At 44.4% G+C, this 24,322-nt stretch overlaps 5 protein-coding genes across 5 annotated transcripts; 2 read left to right on the top strand and 3 right to left on the bottom strand.

Annotated features, from left to right (window-relative positions):
* Window positions 1-98: 98 nt before the first annotated feature.
* Window positions 99-675, bottom strand: PEX2_065800 (uncharacterized protein; the record flags this gene model as incomplete). Its single annotated transcript, XM_016743851.1, has 2 exons — window positions 99-375; window positions 428-675. 2 exons carry the CDS (start codon window positions 673-675, stop codon window positions 99-101), a joined length of 525 nt encoding a protein of 174 aa, XP_016600033.1.
* A 1,067-nt stretch (window positions 676-1,742) lies between these two features.
* On the bottom strand, window positions 1,743-2,727 carry PEX2_065790 (EGFR-like transmembrane domain-containing protein; the record flags this gene model as incomplete). Its single annotated transcript, XM_016743850.1, has 2 exons — window positions 1,743-2,053; window positions 2,124-2,727. 2 exons carry the CDS (start codon window positions 2,725-2,727, stop codon window positions 1,743-1,745), a joined length of 915 nt encoding a protein of 304 aa, XP_016600032.1.
* Window positions 2,728-5,747: 3,020 nt separating this feature from the next.
* On the top strand, window positions 5,748-10,129 carry fphA (putative sensor histidine kinase/response regulator; the record flags this gene model as incomplete). Its single annotated transcript, XM_016743849.1, has 3 exons — window positions 5,748-8,064; window positions 8,132-9,765; window positions 9,818-10,129. 3 exons carry the CDS (start codon window positions 5,748-5,750, stop codon window positions 10,127-10,129), a joined length of 4,263 nt encoding a protein of 1,420 aa, XP_016600031.1.
* A 4,601-nt stretch (window positions 10,130-14,730) lies between these two features.
* On the top strand, window positions 14,731-16,028 carry PEX2_065770 (Cytochrome P450, E-class, group I; the record flags this gene model as incomplete). The annotated part of the gene is made up of 4 exons (XM_016743848.1): window positions 14,731-14,995; window positions 15,070-15,667; window positions 15,715-15,791; window positions 15,850-16,028. The coding sequence occupies 4 exons, from the start codon at window positions 14,731-14,733 to the stop codon at window positions 16,026-16,028; spliced, it is 1,119 nt and encodes a 372-aa protein (XP_016600030.1).
* A 151-nt stretch (window positions 16,029-16,179) lies between these two features.
* Window positions 16,180-19,061, bottom strand: PEX2_065760 (arylsulfotransferase family protein; the record flags this gene model as incomplete). Its single annotated transcript, XM_016743847.1, has 3 exons — window positions 16,180-16,616; window positions 17,214-18,480; window positions 18,567-19,061. 3 exons carry the CDS (start codon window positions 19,059-19,061, stop codon window positions 16,180-16,182), a joined length of 2,199 nt encoding a protein of 732 aa, XP_016600029.1.
* Between the last annotated feature and the right edge of the window lie 5,261 nt (window positions 19,062-24,322).

Genomic DNA, 24,322 nt, shown 5'->3' with positions numbered 1-24,322 from the left:
ACGTTGACACTATGCGAATGCATAACACCAAAAGAGACCAAATAAAAAAACCAGCTTGTTCCCGCGGTGGCATCGCTTTAACTCAAATTTGTTGCTGTTTACACCAATAATCCAAGCTCAACAGGGGCTGATTTGATTTGGTCCTCTTGGATCTCGCGAATCAACGCATTACTCGTGTAGTCTTCCAGATCTAGATCCATGTATCCGCTGGATTCCCATTTCCTTCCTGAGACAAAGAAGGAATGCCCATTAACACTCCTGACGCTGAGGATTCTCAGCAGGTACTGCGTTGCGTCTTCTGCCTGTGCAAACTCTACCCCAACGCTGGAAACATGCTTGAACGCCTCATCCGACAGAATGTTTGTGTTCACATACCTTGTGACTTGATCAGCAATTGTACTTCTCAGAATAAAGCGGCCGTGCTTACCATGGGGAGATGACGTTGACCCGACTACCATAGAAGAAAGCAGTTCTTCTCAATGAATGCATGATCCCGCGCATGGCCCATTTGCTCGCACAATATTGAGGGGGCCGCGGACAGTCCAAAAAGGCTGCCCCTGATCCAATCAAAATCAAAGATGTATCTTCTTGCTCGGGTGAGTTTTTCGTGCCATTTTGACGGATGAAATGGTGGGCGCAAGACCCAGGAAGAATGGATCCGTTGGTGTATCGCATTTGAGAAGAAGCTGTGTCAGGCGCTGTAAAGCCAGATCCTCGAGTCCGGAGAACAAAAACTGGCGTGCAAAGCAGTAAACCTGCTGCGGCTGTTTGGATAGTCCCTGCTGGCAAACCAGCTTGCAAACACCAACTCAAAGGTGTTAGCGGTCATTCTTCCGAAAACGCTTCGTTTAAGATTTTGGAGTCAGGCACCGATGACCCTACTTTGGTAGAGAGGAAGGCTTGTTGTGCTGAAAGGTATATTCGTTAACAGCGAACAGAATTAGAAGGGGAGTATGGAATGTACTAATCTGATCATCGTCGTTTCTCTCTTTAATTTGTTCACCAACAAATTTTCGACTACTACACTATATGGTCAAAATGACCCTAGGAGGTGCCCATAGACTAGCAATGTCGCAGTCTACTAGTAATAAACTAGATAAACCTTTAAAATTGAGCTCCATGATATCGATAGGCTGCAGTCCACTAGAGCCCGTTACTAGTTGCCCATTGGCCCCCATATTTGGTACCATCATGTCTCCGTGAGGAGACGCATCAACCTGGGGTAGTGGAGTTACCCCAGCCTTTTCACAGGTTAAAGTGGAGACAATCACAGGCCTTCGCCAGTGAGGCTTAAAGTTCACCGTGGAAATTTGGTACTAAGCAAAAAGAAAAGTAGATCAAAAATCATGTATCATGTATTTACAACACAATAGTGGTAGGCTGCATATCGTTCACGAAGTTGATTATGAACCTCATTCACTAGGCTGAGAACGGACTCGTTTTTGGTCTAGTTGGGTAAACCGACTCGCGAGGGGTCAGCGTAAATGAAATCATCCCTCCATCTATCCATCCATCCATGCTGTACATACTGCAGGACCCCCATTTGATTATCATCCCCTATGGGAGGTTACTAGTAGAGAGAGTGACCCTGCGACTGTTTTTGTGAACAAGGTGTAGTTTCCGGGTTTGTTCAAGCCATGCGAATGTGACTTTTGAATTAGATATAACACGGACATACAAATTGCTAACTCACAAGTTCTATCCATGCACAATCTATCCAACCCCCCACGGTCGAGGCCTCATCACGGCCGATTTCTTTCGAGTCCGTCCAGCTCATGCACCTCGGTCACATTGCTGTCCAACTCCTGTATCGGCTCTGGCTTTTGTGCTCCATGCACACCGAGCCCGTAGCTCTGGCCCGGCGCCCATTTATGCTGCGACATATCCTCGCTCACGGTACTATTTGAGTAGATTTCTGAAATCGGCCGTCCGCTTTCTGAGGGTAGTCCGGGAGAGAGCGAGGGCAGGCTGATGCCTGCTGAGGAAGTTGACATGTATTTCGGGTCCTTTCCTGCTCCTGTTGTCGTGCCGGCAGGGCTGGAGAATTGCGAGTCTAAGCAAACGCAATAAATATCAGCCAATGGACTTGGATAGATCCAATCCGGAAGGAAACTGGTACATACTATGGTACTGCGACCCCGGGGATGGATACATCCTGTGATTCTCGCCCTCGACAACAAACGGCGTGTGCCCGTGTCCACTCATCGCAGCAGCTTTCTTGTTCCTTCTCCGCATGAAGAACCAGACGAGCGCTCCAACAATCACCAGCGCCGCAACAGCCCCAACCACGATTCCCGCGATCGCGCCGCCGGATAACCCACCCTCTCCGCTACTACCCTCATCATCGTCATCGCCTGTGCCCTCGTCCTGGAAAAGCGCAAATTGACCCCGACTGGACGAGCTCCACGCAGCGGCAAGTAAGTCTTCGGCCGGACACCCTTTTGTGCAAGCATTGCTCGAGCAGCAGCCGAGGAAGGGTGGGTCCGTGAAGTTGCAGGAATACCAGTTCGCGTTCGCGGAGCCGATGCACGAGTTGGGCAGGATATCGTCGTAGATGGAGGTGTTAAAGGAGGCGGGATAGACGTCGGGGCATGGCGAGGTGCTGTTTGCGTCGACGTTTGTGCATGGGTCCGAGGAGCAGCAGCCGAGGTAGTACGGCGCGTTCGGGCACACGTACCAGGTGCCGCCTGACGGGCAGGTGAAGTGATTCGAGCTCGAGTTCGACATTATGATTACAGTTGTGTTTTATCTTAATAAAGACTATTGCCTGCGAGAAAAAAAGAACCTAGGAATGGAGAATGGAAGAAACCTGAAAACTGCGGGTCAGGAGCGTTTCACCGAGCCAGGACCCCTGCATTTCGAAGAAAACTCAGCAGGCCCAACGCTGTGGGGAGTTCTTAACAGTAGGATGATTGTTGCTAGGTAGAGCTGACTGAGGCTGAGAGCTTGGCTGCCTCGGACTGGCGTTGGAGCTACTGCAGGCGTGGCCGAGGCCAGCGAATTTTGCGTGTCTTTGATTGGCGGGTTCAGTGCAGGATTCTAGGGAAAGAGATCAGACCTGCTGCGCACTGCTAGATGCGTTGTTAGCGCAGAGACAGGCTTGGGGGCCAAATTTCTCCTGCTGTTACGGCTGATGGGAGAAAGGGAATTGAGGGCAAGACCAGCACCCAACGGCGGTCGCTCTTATGTATACATAGATTCAGCCCTATGCTGCATAACAACTTTAAGAATCATTTTCCTCATCTATTATAATATCCCCCTGCTGGGTTCGTGTTTCAACTTTCAACGCCCAACTTTCAGGGATCCAGTCTCAGCCCCAAAAGCCAACGAAGCGGAGCTAAGACGGCACCTTGGCTGCATTTGTGGATATCATATCGCAAAGCTAACATAATTCCCAACTTGAACCAAGTTAAACAGCTAACTTGGTTACCTCTTGAAAAACTCATCACGTGGAGTAAAAAATGAGTGTTTGGCAACATAGATGTAGTCAAACCAGCTGATGGCTTGTGGGACGTATTTGTACGAGGCGTGCGGGGCGCATCACGCGCCCGGCGAGCAGTCGAGAGGTGCTAAAGCGGAGTCTCTGGTAGTGCAGGAATAATGCGTCACCTACAGCTGCAAAGCGGTCCGTGCTTTCCGCTTGTTAGGGAATCGGGTAATATCACCTATGTTGTAGACTCGAAGAGCTACCTTGCGGGAACGAGTGATCAGCGACTGTGGGGACACAACGTGGCAATGTGATGTGATGCGATGCAGTGCGATCCATCACACACTGTATGAGCGCTTTTGCCCGCCTGATTGCAAGGTAGGGGTAGGCGGTAGGAGGGGCGGCATATAGGCCGACATCTGTATGGCTGACTGCTAGAGCAGAGCCAGACGACAAATGTAATACCTGTTCTAACACCATACAAGACCTCGATAGAACGAATCCTACTTTCGCAGTGGCTTTCAGTTTGGTGACCCCGGTTTTCAATCAAGTATAAGGCAGAAAGGAGGAATTTTCTGATCGGTCTTAACGACTCGAATTCTTTGTCGGCTATCTAAATTATCCGCTGGCTCTGCCGCATTACAGCGCGATTGCTGAATACGCTAATCTCATGATAGAGCCGACCAACAGAGCATTATATGGATCAGTCCACAGAATAGGCAATCAGCAGTCAGATAGCCATTACATAGTATCCCTAGGTTCAATAGAAGGCGGGAACGCTACGCTGCCCAACCGAACCCTACAAAATATATTCATAAACAGCCTAATCAAGGCAACTTTTGTGGAACAACCTACAGTAATTACTTTCACTGATGAGAAATCTATATATCTATAGCTTGTATACTTAAATTTGAGAAACTAAATAATACTCTCTTATATTCCATGCCCGAATCTCCTGCTTAGCCCTACGCTTTTCCTCCGATCTCGAAGCAGCTTATCCTCGGCTTTCGATCTCTTTTTGTGGGTAGAATCGTGTTTTACCACCGCCATTTCACATTTCTTCTGCGCCTTAACAATATCGTCGTAGCTTATCACTTTTATAAGTCCTATAACCGTCTGGCCACTAGCTTACCGGGAGGTCTTTTCATTATTCTACTTAAAAAGGATTCGGTTCTCCTCTAGCAATAAGGCGCGCTTAGTAAAGACCTTTTTAGCCGCGCGGCTTCATGTCTGAAGATGATATCTATATATAATATCTAGGCTCCGAGTATCTTGCTCTATCTCTCTATAAAGCAAGGCGAAGTAATCAGAGGTATTTAGAGTGTGACAGAGACAGTCTTCCGCAAAACCCATTTTGGGTCGAAGGTCTCGACCCAGAACCCAACCCAGACCCAGTGACTGGGGCCCCAGAAAACCAGTACAGGCCCAGTTCGACCCAGTTTCTACATAAAATGGGGTCTTGGCAGTCACAAACCAGCTAAATCAGCAGAATTATACACATAATTAGCGTGTTTGCTTAGTTTGTAACCCAATTTGGGGCCCCAGACCCAGTACTGGGCTACCCAGTCCGAACCAGACCCATTACTGGGTCGTGCGGAAGACTACCCGCGGGTCACTGCCAGGTCTACGTAGGGTTCTCGCACAGTATTAGCCTATAGGTAGTTTATAGCCCCGCTATATAGGCATAAGAATCCCGGAATAGTATAGGGTGAGAAAAAGCTGTTTTATTCTAGGCGCTATCGACAGAGCCGACGAAGGAAGGCAGCATAGATAGTAGTAGCGGCGATGGGAGGGATTATATAGAACCACGCGCGGTGACGCATAAGGACAAAGAGCGCTAAACCCCAACTGGACCAACTAAACTACACAGCGTAATTCGCTATCCCCTTCCGATATGGTGTAGTGGCTAACATCGCCGTCTCTCACACGGCAGCCGGGGGTTCGATTCCCCCTATCGGAGTTTTTTTTTTTGTCTTTCATTTTTCCCCTCCTTTTTTCAGGAGTATTTCATATGCAATCCAGGCCAAAATCTTGAAAATCTTCCAAGTTTCCGTGATTGTTATAGGTCGCTCCAGATTTCTCTCAGGTCCCACCAACGATATACCGCCTTCCTAACTAGACTCATTTTGTTCCTCACTTCTCTCTTGATTTCAACAATCTAGATTCTTTTCTCCCTCCGTATGTTGTATAACCTGACAACCCCCAACCATCTCACCGTGGGGTCACTTCGCTCTCCTATTCGAATTCGAGATAAGTAGCTCGCTGTTAAGCCGCCGTTGAGGCGCGCGCTACGCTCATTCCGACAATCTAAACAGTGGAGATGACGTCCCCACATCCCAAGGGCACCGGCCTGTGGTCCCCGCGCAAAAGGTCGGAGAGTGTTACCTCTCCAAAACGGATAGAGCCCTCAGAGATCGGACAGGGACAGCTAGAGTCCAGGGATCGATCGCAGTCGATCGCAGAGGTTCACCAGCCACCGAGCACTGGGTTTGACCCCGCCGACCGTGTGTTTCCTATTAGGTCGGTTGTTTCGGTCGATCCCACCGTTACCCCCCAGTATACGGGCTCAGTACACTCTCGGGACACGATATCGCCAACCCGAGAAGGGGCACGACAGTATTCATTCATCGACGAACGGACGTGGAATCAACTGCACTCGCAGGTTTCTTCCAACCACCTACATCCCCGCGACCCCGAACAAGCCGAACCTACCATCCCCACCGACATTCCACGCCATACGACCCATGCGATAGATGACAAAACTGAACTTGCGACACATTCGTTGGCATCGAAGGTCGTTCAACACCCCGAACTTTACGCTAAACCTGCCAGAAGCGAGAACCAGTCTAGAACCGGCTCCACCGCGTCTCTATCCTCCCATACCCAGCGCAGGAGTGCTGAAGACGATGCCCATGTTACTGCCCGCTTCAAACATTTCATGACGGATGGCGGCCATGCCGTTATCACAGGACGAGACGGAGAAGCATTTCAATACTGCGAGGACGAGCCTATTCGCATCCCCGGGGCAATTCAGAGTTTTGGTTTAATGATTGCCCTTCGCGAAGAGTCGCCAAATCAGCTCGTAGTTCGCATTGTGAGCGAGAACTCAGCCGACTTCTTGGGTTATTCGCCGAAGCAACTGTTCGAGTTGAAAAGCTTCTGTGATATCTTGAGTGAGGACCAGGCGGACGCACTGCTGGATCATGTTGACTTTGTTCGTGATGATGCACACGACCCATCAGTCGACGGACCAGAGGTCTTCAATATGTCCATCCGTACAGCTGATGGGAAGCGCTGCAGATTCTGGTGCGCCACTCATGTCTCTCAGACGCAAAAGGATTTGATTATCTGCGAGTTCGAGCGTGAGGATGACGATGTGAACCCGTTGAATGTTGATGGCCTTGCCACTCCAGCAGTTCCCACAGACACGCTAGGTATTGTTCCAACACCAGATCAACTCGCTGCGAGTACAATCAATATCAGCCAGCCTCTCCGCGTTCTTAGAAATGCCCGTCGTAGGAAGGGCGAGGCATCCTCGATGGAAGCTTTTAGTATCTTAACTCAGATACAGGAGCAGTTGGGGCGGACGAGTGATCTAGATCAGCTGCTCAACACAACTGCGGGATTGGTCAAGGAGCTGACCGGCTTTCACCGGGTCTTGATCTATCAGTTCGACAGTAGCTGGAACGGCATGGTTGTTGCCGAATTAGTTGATCCTAACACTACTATTGATCTCTACAGGGGTCTTCATTTCCCTGCATCCGATATCCCCGCCCAAGCCCGTGAACTATACAAAATCAACAAGGTCCGGCTCCTATACGATCGCGATCAACTCACTTCTCGACTTGTGTGCCGGACTTTGGAGGATCTCGATTCCCCGTTAGACATGACTCACGCCTACCTTCGTGCTATGTCCCCAATTCACGTAAAATATCTAGCACACATGAAAGTCCGGTCCTCGATGTCAATAAGCGTCAACGCTTTCAATGATCTATGGGGATTGATCTCCTGCCATAGCTACGGAACCGCTGGTATGCGCGTGTCATTCCCAATACGCAAAATGTGCCGGCTCCTTGGCGACACTGTATCTCGAAACATAGAGCGGCTTTCATATGCCTCTCGCCTTCAGGCCCGCAAACTGATCAACACTGTTCCAACCGAGGCCAACCCATCAGGCTACATCATTGCATCATCGGATGATCTGCTACAACTGTTTGATGCAGATTACGGTGTGTTGTCGATTCGCGATGAAACTAAAATTCTTGGTGACAACAACAACTCCCAAGAGGTACTTGCATTGCTAGAGTTCCTTCGCGTAAGGCATCTGGATTCAGTGCTTGCCTCGCACGACATCGTCAAGGATTTCCCTGATTTGCATTACGCTCCAGGATTGAAGGCAATCTCTGGTCTACTATATGTCCCGCTCTCTACTGGAGGCAGTGACTTCATCGCATTCTTCCGCCGTGGACAACTCACCGAGATCAAATGGGCTGGTAATCCTTACGAAATTGAAAAGCGAAAGCAGACTGCAGGATATCTAGAACCTCGCGAAAGTTTCACAGCGTGGCGGGAGACAGTTTTATCGCAAAGTAGAGAGTGGACAGAGACGGATGTGGAGACGGCGGCGGTCTTGTGCTGTAAGTTCTCCCCTTGGAACCTGAATATCTTGTCTTGATTGTCTGAAAGCTAACATACCTTGAACAGTGGTTTACGGTAAATTTATTAAAGTTTGGAGGCAGAAAGAGGCTGCTATGCAGACCTCGCAACTCACTCGACTCCTTCTGGCAAACTCTGCACATGAAGTTCGGACCCCTTTGAACGCCATCGTTAACTACTTGGAGATTGCACTTGAGGGTGCTCTGGATGATGAAACCAGAGAGAGTCTGACCAAATCCCATTCGGCTTCTAAGTCACTTATCTATGTGATCAACGATCTCCTTGACTTGACAAATACCGAGCAGGGCCAGGACCTCATTAAGGACGAGACCTTTGACCTCGAGTCAACCTTTAGAGAAGCGGCTGATATGCTGTATGGCGATGCCAAGCGGAAAAACATCTCATACACTGTTTCAGTACATCCGGACATTCCAGAATCAGTTCTTGGTGACCAGCGTCGTGTGCGGCAAGTTCTTTCGAACGTGATCTCAAATGCCATTCAACACACCGACTCCGGTGCGGTCACGACAGAAATGTGGCGATCTGCCAGTCAAACGATTCCGGGCCATGTAGGAGTGGAGATGATGGTTGTTGATACAGGGGTGGGTATGTCGCACGATAAATTGGAGAGGCTCTTTCACGAACTCGAACAAGTGTCGACCGATGATACTTACTACCCCGAAGAAGAAGAAGAAGACAACACGCAGAGCCCACCGCAAAAACGTGTGTTGGGTCTTGGTCTTGCTCTTGCAGCAAGGATCGTCCATAACATGCATGGTCAGCTCGCTGTCAGATCTGAAGAAGGGAAGGGCAGTCGTTTCAAGATTACATTGCACTTCCGATTGCCAGAGGGGACAACCTGTGACGGAGATGCGGATGGAATTTCTCCTCCGAGTGTTGTCATTCCTGCGACACCTATGTTTTCAGACAAGGAGTTTACACTAGTTTCCGGTGGACATGAGTCTCGTGATGCCAGACGACGAAGTTCCGAAAGCCTTCGCAGTGGTGCCAGTTCCCGCAGTGGACACAGTGGGCGTAGTGGGAAAAGTCACGCCGATCGACTCATCAGTGCCATGCAAGAACCCCCCCTTAAACGGAGCACTAGTCAGGATTTAGATCTGAGACGGCTCAACTCTTCGTCGAGTCCTGCCAGCGCCAGCAGCAATCATGCGCATCCTCTTGTATCACCATCTGCCGTAAAGCGATCATTGGCCATGCAGGATCCGAAGTCTACTTTGTCTTCTGTCACGCATACCCCACCGCTCACGCTACAGCCACTTATCACACCCCCTCCCCCAGGTCTGGAGAATATCACGGACTCGGGAGTACCAATGGGTGCTCTGCGAATGTCACAACATTTCACCAGTCTCAGGTCACCACAGATCGAGCCTCCGAAAGAAGATAGCTCATATTTCCCAAGAGTTTCGTCAGTCGCAGAAACATCACAAGCTCCGTCCTCTGGGCCAACATCCTCTGCCCCACCAACCAGCGTACCTTCAACAACAGACTACGACCCACTCAATGTTCTTGTCGCCGAGGACGATCCAATCAACAGCAAGATTATACAAAAGCGGTTGACTAAACTTGGCCACACCGTTGAGTTGACCAGCAATGGGGAAGCCTGCACAATTGCTTTTGCCTCTTCCACCAAGTCTTTTGATGTGGTGTTGATGGATATTCAGGTATGTTGAAAACGCTCCTCCGATCATCTCCACCCTCACTAATCTTCCCTAGATGCCGATCTTGGATGGAATGAAAGCCACCCGCGCGATTCGCGAATTTGAATCCAAGACACCCAAGGAAGCGCTATCCGAAAAAGCTATACACAATAATCGAGTACCTATCTTTGCAGTCTCCGCATCTTTAGTTGAAAAGGACCGCGACAGCTACGTCGATACCGGATTTGATGGCTGGGTTATGAAACCTATCAATTTTGCTCGTTTGAACGTTCTATTGAGCGGTCTCTGCGATCTGTCTGCCCGACAAGCAGCCACATACACCCCTGACAGGGAATGGGAGAACGGTGGATGGTTCGACAGCAAGTAACAAATATTTGATCGTTGACAACCCAAGACAGCCATTCTTGCATGCGCGGGTGTTCCGTCTCCATTCTCACACTTTCCTGTCATACTCTTGCGCCCTACCTACCCCTCATTCTACGCCTCTATTCTCCCTCATTTGATGAAATTTGACCTATCCTCATTCCCGAGGGAAGGTACACACACAAAACTATACGACGGCAATCCTTTTTGCCCCTGAAGACACATCTCTTGAACCATCGTGATGTATTTGATGATTTTCTTCTGTCTATGTGGTATGTGTTCATGTATTTGCATATACAGGCCCCGGTATACGAAACGGGCCTGTGGGTTTTTCTTTCGGCGTTCCTTGTGACTTCTATCAGGAAAATATACGGATACCCTATACATTTCACATGCATGTTTGTATTTATTTTCATGCATTTTTCGTTTTTTTTTTTCTCATTTTCTTCTTTGCGCTCTTCCACCCATGTACTGCTCATCTTAATGTCGTGACCACATGTCATCAAAGGGCCAGTTGAGTTGAGTTGTCGGGCTGCGTCGGTGCTAGCCATGGGGGAAACGCCGTCGAGGCGTAACACTCCTCTGTCTCAGGTCCCCATGTGTCGAATCCTCCGGCATCGTCTAAAGAAGCTGGGAAGTTGTTCATTTTCAATCCCAAATCAGCAGAAGTGTTTCGAACTGCACATTATACAAAGCGCTTGCTAGGCCTTCATGGATGAACCCGAGGCTAACTTTTAATCACTCAAAATCAAGCTTACTCAATTCTCCCGTCCGCTATTGTATCGCCAACCACCTTTGCCGCCAGAGTGCCGATGCTCATAAACGAGTTCAAAGGACCCACCAAACCAGTCTTGAATCCAAGAGCGGAGTGAAACTAAGCGGGAAATTCCGTTGCAATCAAACTGTCAACGCCGTGCTCTGACATAGCCTGACTTGCATTGAACGCCGGCGCGTCCATCAGAACTATCGTCTCTACCGTGTTCCAGATGATCGCTGTAACAAGATATAAAGTACTCCCACGACGCTGAAGTTGCTTAACAACAGCACGAGACTGACCCGACCCTCTCAACCCATCAACAATGGCATATCATGCCTCCGGGTCAAAGGTGACTGTTGGTGCTGCTGGCACTATCCGCACGAGTGAGTCGTGATCTTGGAACCTCACTACCAGCTTACTGATGTACGTGCCATTGGAGAAGCTGACAGGTGTCTAATGCAGCTGAGAGATTTTCGAGATGACGACAGGGCGGATGGGGCTAATTAAACCAGCACGGTAGTAAAAATCCACAGCTTGCATAAGCTGCAAGCATAGCTTTGCGTCATGCTCGATCACACCCCGGTGCAGGCGCGTCAACTGCTCGAATTTGTATACACATGTTACCACAGGCACGGTGCCAATGTCAATGTAGTCGTCACCAGATTATGTCTTCTGCGTGAGCGCGGTAGCCTCGCAAGCATAGCTGCCAAAGTGAACCTTGCCCGGGCCATAAACCAAGTCACCCACAGCAGCGGGCGTACTTTACCTATTACGTTTTCTACGAGTTAACGTCTCATGGTTGTTGATAACAACTAGTGCTGCAATAGTTTGCTGGGTCTAGAATGGGTGCTCGAGTAATGACCTCTGGCAGGGGAAGCGAGCTTGTCATGGGGCTCAAACTGCGCGGGCCAGTGCTGTCTGAATTTCTCTACATTTGTCTCAGTTACACATGAAGGTCGGTGGCAGCCATGACTGGGGTAGTACCGTTTCACATAGGGAATTCCGGGGACAAAGTTCGCAGCTTAGCTCCGGTTTAGCGCTCCGCAAAGCCCATAAATTGGGGCCCAAGGCCCAAATGGCAGTGGATTATGGGCTATGATGGGGTCTTAGCGCTTACAAACCGGCGTCATGTAATCGCTGTATTCTAGCCTTCTGCTGATTGTATAGAGTTCAAATCTGGAATATAGAGTAAAATATGAAGTTTTGATACTAGATATACAAGAAAGTCGGCCGCGTTTGCGGCCTTATAACATCTGTTTAGTCTTTTCAGATATCTTTCTAGATGGTCTTTCTAGGTGGTATTCTTTGATAGATATTTGCCCTTCTAAATAGGCGATAGAAGAAGGTAGAGAAAGGATTAATTTATGAAACAGACTTTTCTATATATAACATTTAATATTTAGGATTCATTTAGGAGTACTCCGTACGGAGTAAGCGACATACCGCCTTTATATAGAGGTACAAAATTCCGCCCAATACTTCAGAGGTCCCACTATACTACCACTTTCTAAGTGAACCTCGGTAATTTAAAACTTAATCTAAATCACGCATTTCCTCGTGTTTTTAAACGTAACATATGAATTAAACTGATAATAAAATATTACCCTAACATAAGGGCTAGAAATGGGGTCTAAACGTAGGGTAATTAAAAAAAGTCACGTTTTTCGGAATGTTTGTATTGTTTGGTGGTAATTGGGCCCAAAGCCCAGCCCATTTGGGGGCTAGGTTGGGCTGTGGGCTGTGGGCTGTGGGCTTTGTGGGCTTTGCGGAGCTCTCTCCAGTTGCAGCTTCACAGCCACGGACGTGAATTACTCCTCAACATCAAAGACCTCCAATATATCAGCTAGAATCTGGGTCACAAGGCACTCAATGAGACTCGGAGGAACGAACTTACTAATCCCTTCACGCGGATTATTCAAGCCTAATTTCCGCAGCCTGACCAACCGGCAAGCAAGAAGACCAAGCCGCATGATTGTGTCTAGAGATGCGGGGTGAATTCACTAGAAGGCCCTGCCACATTTGATAGGTCCTACTATAGTCTTCAAGTCTAGCTTTGTGGAGGACACATTTCTAGCACGGTGTGCGCTTATATCCGAGAGAGCCTGGAACATAGCCCCGTAGCCCAGGCCATGGCTACATATGTATGATGTGCGAATGTTTGTACCCATGTCCCTCTCGGCCCTTCACGGAGACCGAGACCCGAAGCGCAGCGTAGAGAACATCTCGAATAATTGACAATTAGCCCTTCAGGTCTACTTAGGTGGTGTCTTGTAAAATAAAACTAAATCTCTCTCACGTAACTGAATCACCAAAAGGTTGAGGGTATTCAGCGAAATGGTATCTAATCGAAACGTTACCTCCATGTCGTACATTCCAAAGGGAGATTACACACACACACATATCCAGACCGCTGGTCGATTTTTTGACAGGGGTTTGACGGGGTGCGTCGGACTGTAGGATCTCACAATTTTAAGAACCCTGCTTGATTCTAGCCACACTCCCTACATGGACGACTTTTGCTCGATTGAGTAGACATTGTTAGAGCTTGCAATACCATTGATGTACCCAAAAAAAATCTTCGATGTAGGAAACCCCTTCTAAAGAATATGTGATAGCGTCTGTCAACAAGTGGAGATTTCTCAGTTATTCATATGATATTGGTGCTGGGATAGGCTGGAAATCGATGCAGTGGGGTTGGAAATCTACGGGTGACTATTGGAACCACCGATACATAACTCTCTCATTGGTTAATATTGCTAGGCAGTAATTTAGATTCACTCTCACTTTCTAAGTACTGTGTTCAAAGTGTATGTAGTATGCAGTCTTTTTATCTCTCTAATAAATGTATCAATCTACCTACCATTTGTATACTCTCTGAGTGTATTTAATTTGATACCTGGCAAGAGCATGCTTCGTATGTAAATTGAAGTATATCAAATACTGGATCTGTTTCAATACGTCTCCATATTATGACAGGTATAACAGCAATGGCATTTATATCGTATAGAGTATTGTATCTAAAATTAGAAGATATACCGGTTTAGAAAAGAGAGATGATCTTACATATATCCAATAGTTGCCCGTAAAATCAGCGATTCACTTTGAAGCCGGCAGCGGAGAACTACTTTGTATGCACTTTGTATGTAGGTGGTCATCCCCCATGCCGATCACTGCCCTCGGTGATAGTTAAAACAAGCCCCGAAGGCCCCTTGTACTGCAATAATTGTCGGACTTCGGGCTGCAAACCACCGGAGTGATCTCACTGTGCGTGTAACAAGGGAAGCCATCCCCACGAATTGCATTGTTGCTGAATATAAATACCATGTCGATCTGGCAATGAGAAGAGATAGACACAAGTGACATATTCAACAAATCACGACTATGGAGTCTCTCAACCATCTTCCTACAATTTTAGGTTGCTTTCTTGGAGTATTGTGTCTCGTAAGATGGTTGATTATCGGAGAGCTTTTACGCTCTCAAGGCTGATTTTCGTGTAGCACTTCATTTATACCCGTCTGTCTAGTCCGCTCGCGCGGATTCCCGGTCCGACAATCTCTAAATGGACCGAGGTTGTTTACATACGATATTGGTTCGCCGGGAAGGTTCCATACTATGTTCATGATCTGCATGAGAGATATGGTAAGAGCCTTAATGATCCAATTTGAACCCGATGGAATGGGCTTCGACCCTTAGGAATAGAGTGCTGACATGTGCAATATCAAGGTCCCATCGTTCGAACTGGCCCAAATAGGGTTGATATTTGCGATGTCGATGCTGTGAAAGAAATACACAAGACTAACTCGCGCTTCCTCAAGTCCTCTTGGTATCGCACGCTCCTACCAGATGGCATGGAAAACCTCTTCTCGACCACCGATCGGCATTTCCATTCTACCCGCCGTCGTCTACTAGCATCGCCAATCTCTGACACTTCACTGCATCAGCATGAAGATTTGATTACTGGTAGGGTGAAAATGGCAGTCTGGAGAATGGCAGAAGAGACACAGACCCGTGGCGCCACCGACGTATTTAAATGGTGGCTGTTCATGGCCACCGACATTATTGGAGAACTCAGCTTTGGAGAATCGTTCCAGATGCTAGAATTTGGCGAGGCAAGTGATATATGGATAAAAAAGTCCAAAACTCCACAGCCAATTCTAATAGTACACAGAAAACTCAATACTCCTTAGATCTGGAACAGGTCTCAACCTTCCAACCGATTCGAACAACATTCCCCAACCTGCTCCACTTAGGAAAATATCTACCTCTACCAGTCTTCAAGCGCAGTATAGCAGTTGGGAAGCGAATGGGCATGTATGGAAGCCAGTCCATCGACCGATATAAGAAAATGATCACCGAAAACCCCTCCAACCCGAAAAAGACGCTATTTACCAAGCTATTTGACACTGAGAAAGACGGCCTTGCTCATGAAGAGATCAAGAAAGAAGCTCAGGGTTACATCGTTGCGGGAAGTGATACTACTGCCGTTACTTTGACTTACCTTGTTTATGCTGTCTGTGGAAACAGCCGAATTCGAGATAAGCTGGTCGCCGAGGTGGCAACATTATCTGAACCGATTCATGACAATGACCTTCGGAATCTGCCTTATTTGAACATGGTTATCACCGAGACCCTTCGCCTTTACACGGCTGTTCCTTTTGGTCTCCCCCGTGCTGTGCCTTCGGAAGGGGCCAATTTCAATGGATACTTTCTCCCAAGTGGAGCGACAGTGTCGACTCAGTCTTATAGTCTGCACCGGGACCCTACAATATTCCCCGACCCATATACGTAAGAAGTATATCCTCTACAGGAAGAGGAACACTAACAGAATGCAGGTTCAACCCTGAGAGATGGGAGAATCCGACCAAGGAAATGAAGGATATTTCCATTCCATTTGGTGGTGGATCGCGCAGTAAGTCAAAAGCAAGCTTCATAACCTCGGGAATCTCATCAGCTGACACCATCAACAGTCTGTATCGGATTGCACCTGGCCCGCATCGAACTTCGCTTAGCATCAGTCCTATTTTTCCGAGAATTCCCAAATGCTCAACGATCCGAAAAAGAGGGAATGAGCGAAAAAGACATGGAAATGCAGTCCTTCTTCTTGATGGCACCAAAAGGACACCGCTGTCTGATTGAAACGAAGTGACCTAGTCCTTTTAAGTTGCCCAATGATCTTACTCGGTGACCACTATCTACCTATGAACTAAGAACGAGGCCGAGGGTGTTCCAAAGCTTCCCATCACCCAGGTAATTACTTAAATCATAGTAGGCGGTAATTGCACTTTTCCATCTTAAAATTATATGGTTTTATTCCATGTGACGAGATTCAGAAAGATGCGAGAATGAAATGAAGAAATTTTTAAGATGTAAAACCACTTGGCAGTGAAGTGGCCGTACATGTAGCCCCAGACTAGATTGGTGACCGTCGCACTTAACAGAAATGTGACACTCAACCACGGCAGCTTTTCAATGCCACCGAGCTCCGACACGATGACAGGCTGAAGATCAGCCATCACTATCGCATCGAGAGCATATAGGAAGGTGGAAGCCAATATGTAGACCGATGTCAAATGCCACTTCCAGCCATTGATGTCTCGCGGCAGTTCCTCGGGCACAGTCATAGCGAGGGCAGCTCCAGAGACTTCGTTCTTTGGATCGTCGTTCGAGTCGTCCGTTGGGCTGGTTGAGGTGTCGTAGTAGTGTTTCTCTTCGACCGGGTTGCTGATGGCGCTTTCTTACTTGTCAAGCGCAGTCATATCCGCAATTCTGATGTGACTCTTGTGAGTATAAATATGCCAAAGAGACACAATGGGAGAACGACCCGTTCGTTTCTTTGGAGCAAGTTGTATACTGTGGGATAGGATAGAGGTAAAAGGAGGTAAGAAGATGGGGATAAGTGCAATCTTCATTCTGACGCTGGCTTAAGCGTAGAAATATGATGTCAGGTAAGTAAACACGTTGTAGGGATAGATATAGTTTCACTGATTGGAAAGACCCTTTGATTTGTCAAGCATGTACTGATTCTGCTCACAAACGAGCCTCCAATGCAAAATTTCGTTCGATTTATGGTAGCCACAGTTTGAAGCACCTTAGATTTACCATGTTCTACTCAAATTACTATAGACCGAGGTATAGAGCTGCCCAGGTGAGATCTAGCCCAGTTTGTCAAGCGGCATTTAATCGGCCGTGCTGAATCACAAATTGATCTTCGGTTAGTCCATTTATAAAGAAGAATAGTAATTCATTCCTAAATATGTGCAGATCAAGCTATGTACATGCAAAGGGCATTATAGGACGCCGGCGTCCTATAATGGTAGACGATCAAGTTCACCATCGCCCTCATTTTCATCTTTATGGGACACCAATTGATAAATGCCACTGGAGCCGAATTCCTGGCGAATTCGACGGCGAATAGCAAAGTAGACACCACAAATGAGACAGGAAAGCACCACAAACACAATGGCCCCCAGGGCCCATGGGCTGATATGGGGAGAGTCTTCGTCTGATGACGCTGGTAGTCGCTGGAGTAGTTCCGTCACACCGAGACTCTCTCCGTTTGAGGTCATTGCACGCAGGCGGAAGAATGAATCAACCGTGGAGGTCAGTGGGATTTCAGTTTCGAACCCCTCGCGAGGGACCTGGTCGACAGCCGTGAATGTCATATTTCTGAGGTCTTCACCATCCCATGCCTCAACCCGCCATTCGGCTACCTCGGTGGCACCGTTCCAACTAACAAAGACACTCTCTGGTGTGATAGCAGTGTCAGGGATCGTTAGAGGATTACCAACCCAGTTGAACTTGAACACTCGGTAGGAGACGACACGACCAAATGTGAAGAAGGCAGAGGCACCAAAGTGCACATCGCATACAACATCGCCATTTGGGGAGAACTCGGTGAAGGCTGCAGAGTGGCCCCAACCCACGAGCACGTTCCCTGTATCGAGTACTTGAATATTCCCTTGAGAAACAGCCATTATGTCGTGCGGATGATGGAAGGATTGCAGTAGTTTTGCCTGCTGTTCTTCCGTATCCAGATCAACAATCATCCCATGACTCACCGCGGAGAGGTTGTCGTTATTGTAGGCTGCGTTGTTGAACAAGCTGAGGCGGTTGAGTCCTTGCCAGCGAGCGTCATGCTGCCATGAGAAGTCGGTGGCAGCTCCATCCGAAGCATCAGTAAAATCGTTCCGTTTCCCTCCTAGTGACCAGAGGACATCACCAGTGGTTCCATCTATGCATGCAACAGTATGGAGGTGGCGCATCGAAACCAGGTACCGACCCTGATCATCCTTGTCTACACTGTTGATGTGCGAGTGGTCATACCCCGAGGTCCGTCCCTGACCGGCATCTCCAATCGGATAATAACTATCACTCGGGTGGTAGAAATCAGATACGCGCCACTGGAATAGGAGTTCTCCGGTTTCGAGGTTGATTTCCTGGAACATCCCATCATACATCCATCCCAGCTCCGGACCACCGATAGAGCTCAAATCCATGGGGATAGGGTCGTAAATCATCAAAATTGCGGTATCGTTGGAAGTGATTTGAAAGTCATGCAGGTCACCGTCATATATACCGATTGGGGACACCACGTACTTCTGGGTATATGTTGAATCAAGCTGTCGTTGGGAAAGGGAATTAGAGAGCCTTAATTGTGACGAGCCAAGGCCAATATATAACCTACCATGTACCATGACCCTCGTCCATAACCGTCGGCGGTGTCTCCTTGCCAATAAGTGAGGTAGTCTTCACCTTTATAGCGCTGCAATTTGAAGTCTTGTGTTGTACCCCCGTTCCATTTCGTCCACACAAGTTCTCCAGCGGAATTCAGGATCATTGGACCGGGATGGGCAATTGAATCCCCCCGAGGCGCAAGGAATGTATATCGGGAATCGCATTCTGCATTAGGCGGGGTGGTTTCGACGATGGGTGACTCTTGATCGAAGGAGATATAGTTTCGATCTGGACCGAACCCTTGAACTCCCAGATCATACCAGCTTAAGCCGGCGCGGAACCGGAATCTGAGAAGTTGTGGGACAGCGAACACATAGAATACACCGAGGCCTCCAATGGCGGCGAGAATCAGAGCAAGCCATCGGAGGGGAAAGCGGATGTGCAGACCATCATTCCGAAGCCAGGAGCTCAGGCGAAGCACACCAGAAGAAGTCCGCAAGAACATTGGCGCATCGCCGACGAAACACAGGATTCGAGCAGAGAGACAGTAGAGGCTTTTTGCATCGGAGGCAGAGGCTGCGACAACATGGTTTTATTCCACATCCTGCTTTAACGTCGATTCCCCGACTGTCTGAGAGACTTCTTGGTAGGAGGAACCACTCGGGCTTGGCGACACGGACAGTGGAACTGAGTTTGTACGCGTATGGTGATTCGGTAGCTGACGGATTTTCATAGAAATATCATGGTCTGCCAAGCTCCCCGTGGGTCAAAATTCCTTCGAGAATTGCGCGTCTGCGCCAACCAGCGATGAGAACATCTACCGTAACTCCGTAACCCGTCAGCAATTGCCTAGTGGCTGGAATGACCCATCAAACATCCACTGAGTACAAAGTAGAAGAGCTCTCGGATCTCCTCGAAGCGAACTGCAATGTCACCAGCCCCACGCGTCGTCATCGAAGTGTTCGGGGGAGGTGTGGCGTGGGTGGCAGTTCCACTCAATCTTGAGATCCGATAAGAGCATTCGATGTTTCCTTTTAACATATTTGTTTTAGTATATTGTATATAAAGAGAAGAATTCATCAGCAATATACTCTATATCCATGTTGTAGTTCAATCAGTCTACCGTCCTTTTGTCGTTTTTCTTTTTTTTTTGTGGCGGAGATCGGTCTTAATGTCTCGATTCGGCTTAGTCTCAAGGACAAGGGGGATATTACACAGGGGAATATTCATCCGAAAGGAGGTTAGAATATATGCCATACGTATGTTGTATGTTTAAAAAAAATGACACACGCAATGCAATTGATTCTCCGTGTCTTGACACCAAGACATTGTGGAGTGTTCGTCATTCACTCGATGATCCACGCGTGGAACGCGTGGAAAACGCGTGAGTATGTACGGAGTACAGGGGCTTATCTTTAAACCTTAGAGTTGGAATAAGAACGGGTTCAAAAATGGGTAGACCAATAACCTTCACTTCTCACTAGCGAGGACATGGTGGCTTAGGATAGAACATCATCTTCCTAGATATATGCGGCCATATCTCTACATATGTTGCAACCAAAGGAGCGTAATCCTGTCACCGTCAGGTGACTAGTCACCTGACCGTCACCCCTGTAGCTCCGGCCCGTAGCTAGTATAATAAGGATCATCTTTACCTTCCCCTAAGTTTCCACGCTTACAGCTGGTAGCACGTCCTGGCTTGGCCAGTGTCTGAATTCTGACGAAGGAACCCTCGTCAGAGAAAAATTTTCATTATATAGGCCTTAGGTGCTTCGCCCTTAGCCTGTTAGGGGTGGTCTGCGTCCGTTCGTTCGGTACGCTACCCCGCGGTTTGGTATCTATCTTCGACGACTTTATATCTAAGTCGGCGACGAACAGACAACCTACGTATATATACGATAGTAATAGATACTCCTTGCCTACAGCCTTTTATTATTCGATAGGCCCCCTAGCTAGTTACGTAACTAGGACTTAGGGAGTAGTAGTACTAATTAGTAACGTTATCCTTATATACTCTAGTTATATTAATATTACTTATATCGGAGGAACTAACTAATTATATACTATAAAGGTTGATTTTAACTATATATTAATTATATTACTATTATATAACTAAGTCTAACCTATACCTAGATATCTTTAACCCCTTATTAAAGGTATAAATCTATTTCTTTATTAATTAATACTACTAACTATACCTACCTATAGGAATATTAGGGCTTTACTACCTAGCTAACTAGGCCTTAGAGTCTAGATATATATTAAAGAAAGTAGTATATAACTTTATATAGTAGGCTATTAAGCTTTTAAAGAGGATTTCGCTTAATAGCTTTCTTAACTCTTTAGAGCTAATATTATTAAAGTAACTACTATTAGCTAAAGACCTATAGCTATCTTAACTATTAGTTTTAATAAAGAGATTAGGTACCCTATAGTTTACTTAGATAATATTAATAGCTTAGGAACCCCTATATAGACCTGGCAGTGACCCTCCATTTGGACCCGCCAAGACGCTAAGGAGGGTCCAAAGTCCGGATTCTANAGTCCGGATTCTGGACCCGCCAAGGAAATTATGCATGCATAACCTATCCTAATTAGGAAATAATATGCTTATAAACCATGATTTATATATATTTATGTCAAAATTTAGGTCTTGGCGGGTCGCTGGACCCTCGGAGGGTCCAAGGTCATGGACCACCCGGAGGGTCACTGCCAGGTCTACCCCTATAACTAACCCTACTACTACTTATAGCTAAGGCTTTAGTATATCTCTACCTAAGAATAAACTATAACTTTATTTTTAATAGTCTAAGGCTATCTTTTATAGGATATTATAAATATAATTAAGACTATCTATTATCTCTATTATAAGGGGTCCTTAATAATAATTTCCTAATTACTAAGGATACTATTTAATAGCTAATAATATAGATTATAGAAGACCTAGTAAGGGTATTCTAAGAGAGCTATAGCCTATATAAAGATAATATAAATATAATATTATTATAATAGACTACTTAAAGGCTTATAGGGCTTTAACTATAACTATTAGTAATAATCTCCCTTTACCTAATAGTAAAAGATATTATTAATATAATACTAAGTAAAATATTAGTTATAAAGGTCTACCTTCCTTACTCTACCCCTAACTCTTACTAGCTATATAATATAGTATAATATTATATCTCCCTATAATAACTAGTAGATATTATAGCTACTATAGTAATACTATATAGATCTATAATATATAATAATAATAGCCTATTAAGTAATAGTTTCTTAAATATTATTATAATAGGTATAAGTATAGTAAATACTTAGCTATTATAGCTAGTAGTATAATACTTATAACCTTAAACTATTATACTATTATTTACTAACCCTACTCTATCTAATCTATAGCTATCTACTTTCTCTATTATATAACTTTAATAAATTATAATAATAGTTATAGTAATAAATAATAATTAATCCTTATAAAGCTTACCTAGTCTACCTAGATATAATAGTATCTTAGGTAAGAATAGATATAATAGTATTAGTACCTTTCTAATAAATATTATATAGAAGGCTAAAGATATTAGGCTCTTTATATTAGATATAACTTAGGAGTATTATATTTATAATATTTAGGGGATAACTTACTATTCTAATATCTATATCTTCCTAGATTAATTAAAGAGCTAGATTCCTTTATAAAGAGAAGGTATTATTAGGATAAATATATAATTATACCTAGACCTGGCAGTGACCCTCCGGGTGGTCCATGACCTTGGACCCTCCGAGGGTCCAGCGACCCGCCAAGACCTAAATTTTGACATAAATATATATAAATCATGGTTTATAAGCATATTATTTCCTAATTAGGATAGGTTATGCATGCATAATTTCCTTGGCGGGTCCAGAATCCGGACTTTAGACCCTCCTTAGTGTCTTGGCGGGTCCAAATGGAGGGTCACTGCCAGGTCTAATTATACCTATAAAGAGAAGTATATAAGTAGTATAACTCTAAGCTAATAGATATTAAATATATAGGTTTATAGATATACCTAGTTAAGTATAAATTTAGCTAGTTTATAACCCTAAAATACTAATAGAAGATACTAGTAATAAAGGCTATTAGATAACTAATAGATAATTACTATATATAGGCTAATATTTAGAATAATTAGTCTATTATATTATAGATATAAAGAATATTTTAACTAACTAAGGTAGTAGATATTATAGAGCTAATATAATAGCTATATCTAATATAGACCTAGTTAGACCTATCTCTATAAAGGGATATTAATAAACCTAGACTTAGTACTACTATTATATCTTTTATTATTTAACTAAATAAATAATACCCCTAATAATAAAGTATAAATTAGTATATAAGAATATAGATATATAAGAGAGATAAATAATAATAATAGGAAGATAAACCCTATATAAATAATAATAGTTAATCTAATAACCCTTATTAAATAGATAACTAATATCTAAGAAAAGATAACTAATATACTACTAATTATTATAATAATAATAAAAATCATCCTAATAATTAATAATAATATAACTATTATAAATTTAATACTATATATCTTAAGAACCCCCCTAATAATCTAGAGGTATTTATATTATATAATATTAATAAAGGGGATAGGATACTAAAAAGTAATAAATATAATACTTATAATACCTATAATAATAAAGATATAGATAATCTAGATAACCTATAAAACTAACTAGATTTTTAGGAAGTAGCCTTTATAAGTATAATACTTATAAGGGGAACTACTTCTAAATCCCTAGCTATAACCTATTAGTACTATAAACTACTATTTATATCTTATAATAAACTATACTTATACCTATAAGAATTAGATTATAGCTATTAATAAGCCTTAGAAGTTATCTAGGCGTTTAATATTATTATTAATAAAGATAGTAATATAAATAGTAATAAAGAGACTAATAAAGATTATAAGCTAATTATAGAATTAAACTAATAATATTATTTATATATACCTAGTTAAGCTTATAAAATATAGAGATATTTATTAACTACTATAAGTCTTTATAAGCCTAATAATAAGTTACCTATCTACCTTAATTTAGGTTATTTAATAACCCTTATTAATAGTACCTTAGCTTATAATTTATATTTATAATACTATAAAATACTAGATATTTTAGTTACTAAGATTAGTTCTAGATATATCTCTCTTACCTATATAAACCTACCTATTTTCTTTTATAATAAATATAATACTACTAAGATTACTATTAAAGTATACTTTATTAATAACCTTATTACTAAATTACTCCTTAATATAGATATTATAAGATATAAGAGCTTCTAGATAGATATAAATATAAAGACTATTTATATTATATTATATATAGGCTTTATATTTACTATTAATATCTATAATAGACCTAATTACTAAGACTATTATATAATATATATAGCTATAACTATAATAATCCCCCTTTAATCTTATATTATAGTTAATACTATTATACTAATATTACTAATAGATTATTATTATATTTTTACTAATAACTATCTATATATAAGCTTTTACTTATATTTAGTAGATACTAATATATCCTAGGTACTAGTAGTTAATAACTCTAATAAGCCTATCTATATCTAGTATAGTATACTAATTAGCTTATTTATAAAGATTAACTAATATACTATAATATATACTATCTCCCTTTATATAATAGAATTAGGGAGATTTAGTCTAATAAAGGTAATTACTTTTAATA

This window comes from Penicillium expansum, assembly GCF_000769745.1.
Source record: "Penicillium expansum strain MD-8 chromosome Unknown contig220, whole genome shotgun sequence".
Taxonomy (NCBI): domain Eukaryota; kingdom Fungi; phylum Ascomycota; class Eurotiomycetes; order Eurotiales; family Aspergillaceae; genus Penicillium; species Penicillium expansum.
The sequence above is the reverse complement of the archived record's forward strand: the minus strand, read 5'-3'. Positions and strand labels throughout refer to the sequence as shown.